This window comes from Watersipora subatra, chromosome 8 (genome assembly GCF_963576615.1).
Source record: "Watersipora subatra chromosome 8, tzWatSuba1.1, whole genome shotgun sequence".
NCBI lineage: Eukaryota > Metazoa > Bryozoa > Gymnolaemata > Cheilostomatida > Watersiporidae > Watersipora > Watersipora subatra.
This window is the reverse complement of record NC_088715.1, coordinates 41,214,222-41,215,661: the sequence shown is the minus strand read 5'-3', so window position 1 is coordinate 41,215,661 and position 1,440 is coordinate 41,214,222. Positions and strand designations below refer to the sequence as shown.

The 1,440-nt window shown below is 39.9% G+C and overlaps 1 protein-coding gene across 1 annotated transcript; it reads right to left on the bottom strand.

The window, feature by feature from the left end:
• Nucleotides 1-312: 312 nt before the first annotated feature.
• Nucleotides 313-1,089, bottom strand: LOC137402570 (uncharacterized). Its single transcript, XM_068089072.1, has one exon. It carries the CDS (start codon nucleotides 1,087-1,089, stop codon nucleotides 313-315), a length of 777 nt encoding a protein of 258 aa, XP_067945173.1.
• Nucleotides 1,090-1,440: the final 351 nt, after the last annotated feature.

Below are 1,440 nucleotides of genomic sequence, written 5' to 3'. Positions count from 1 at the left end.
GAGTTTGAGCACTCGCCTCAAGATCTTAGCTGTTCCCAATAGCGCACTTTTCTGCAACTCACCTGAGTTGATTGTTGTTGGTATTTGGGCAAGCCACATTTTATGTGCCGGTGTTATTGCGCCCAGTGCCCCAATGACTACTAGGATTACAGTTGTTCTGACATCCCAGCAGTTTTCAATCTCTTCTTCAAGAGGGAGATATTTTTCTACCTTTTTTTGCTGGCTATATTGTAGTCATTGGGTACTGCTATATCTTATTATAGTAGCCTTTTTGTTCTCCTTTACCACCACCACTATATCTGGTTGGTTTGCTTAGACATGCTTGTCAGTCTGGATGTAGAAGTCCCAGAGGAATTTAGCGCGGTCATTTTCATTTACCTTACCAGGACCATTCCACCAGTCTTGTGGTTTATTAATGCCATATTCATCATGTAGACTTCTAAACACAACACCTGCGACATTATTATGCCGCTCAGTGTATGTGTTTCCTGCTAGCTGCTTGCATCCTCTGATGATGTGTTGGATGCAAGCAGCTAGCTCAGGCGAATCTTTGCACAGTCTGCATCTAGGATCGTCTCTAGTGTGATAGATTTTTGTTTGGAGTTGCCTTGTTGGGAGCACTGGCTCTTGGGCTGTAATGATTACTGACTCTGTATTAGCCGTTAGGTTTCCTTTGTTTAGCCACATATATGTCTGGTAAAGATCGCCAACCTTAAATACTTGTCGGTGGCAAGCACCATCAAGAGGTTTCATGTGCCAGTCAATTTTCTCATCATCGGGGCGAAGCTCGATTGTCAGAGCATCTGATCGAAATTCAGCTAGCAACTTATCTGAAGTGGCCATGGAAGCTGCATAGGCTTTGATGCTTTGTTCTTTCTCTTTCACTGTCTGCTGTACACTTCTGAGTCCCCTACCACCATCTTTCCTACCGAGATACAGTCTAGTAATATCAGATTTAGGGTGGATTGCTCCATGCATGGTCAGCAGTTTACGAATTGCTATAGTTGTTTTCTTGATGATTTCTTCAGTCCGCTTTATTTTACCCGATGGATATCTTATTACTGGCAGTGCGTAGGTATCTATTGCCATGACTTGATTCTTGGCGTTAAGCTGGCTTCATAAGACCTGCCGAAGGCGTTTCTTGTATTCGGTATATATAGATATATATATATATATATATATATATATGTATATATGTATATATATATATATGTATATGCCCCTGAAACCCTTTATATGTATAATGTATACATATACAAATATATATATGTATATATTTACATGTATGCATATGTATATATATACCGCTGGTAGGAAGTCAACAAGGTTGGTGGAAGTAAAAAATGATATTTGTCTGGCCGAGTAAAGAGAAAATGTGAATTAACTCTTGTGAAACTCGAAGAAAAAAATGTGTAAGACAATACACAAATCCAGTATCGC

Excerpts from the sequence above, each read along its gene's own strand:
- LOC137402570 (XM_068089072.1), bottom strand. The coding sequence starts at position 1,089 with ATGGCAATAGATACCTACGCACTGCCAGTAATAAGATATCCATCGGGT.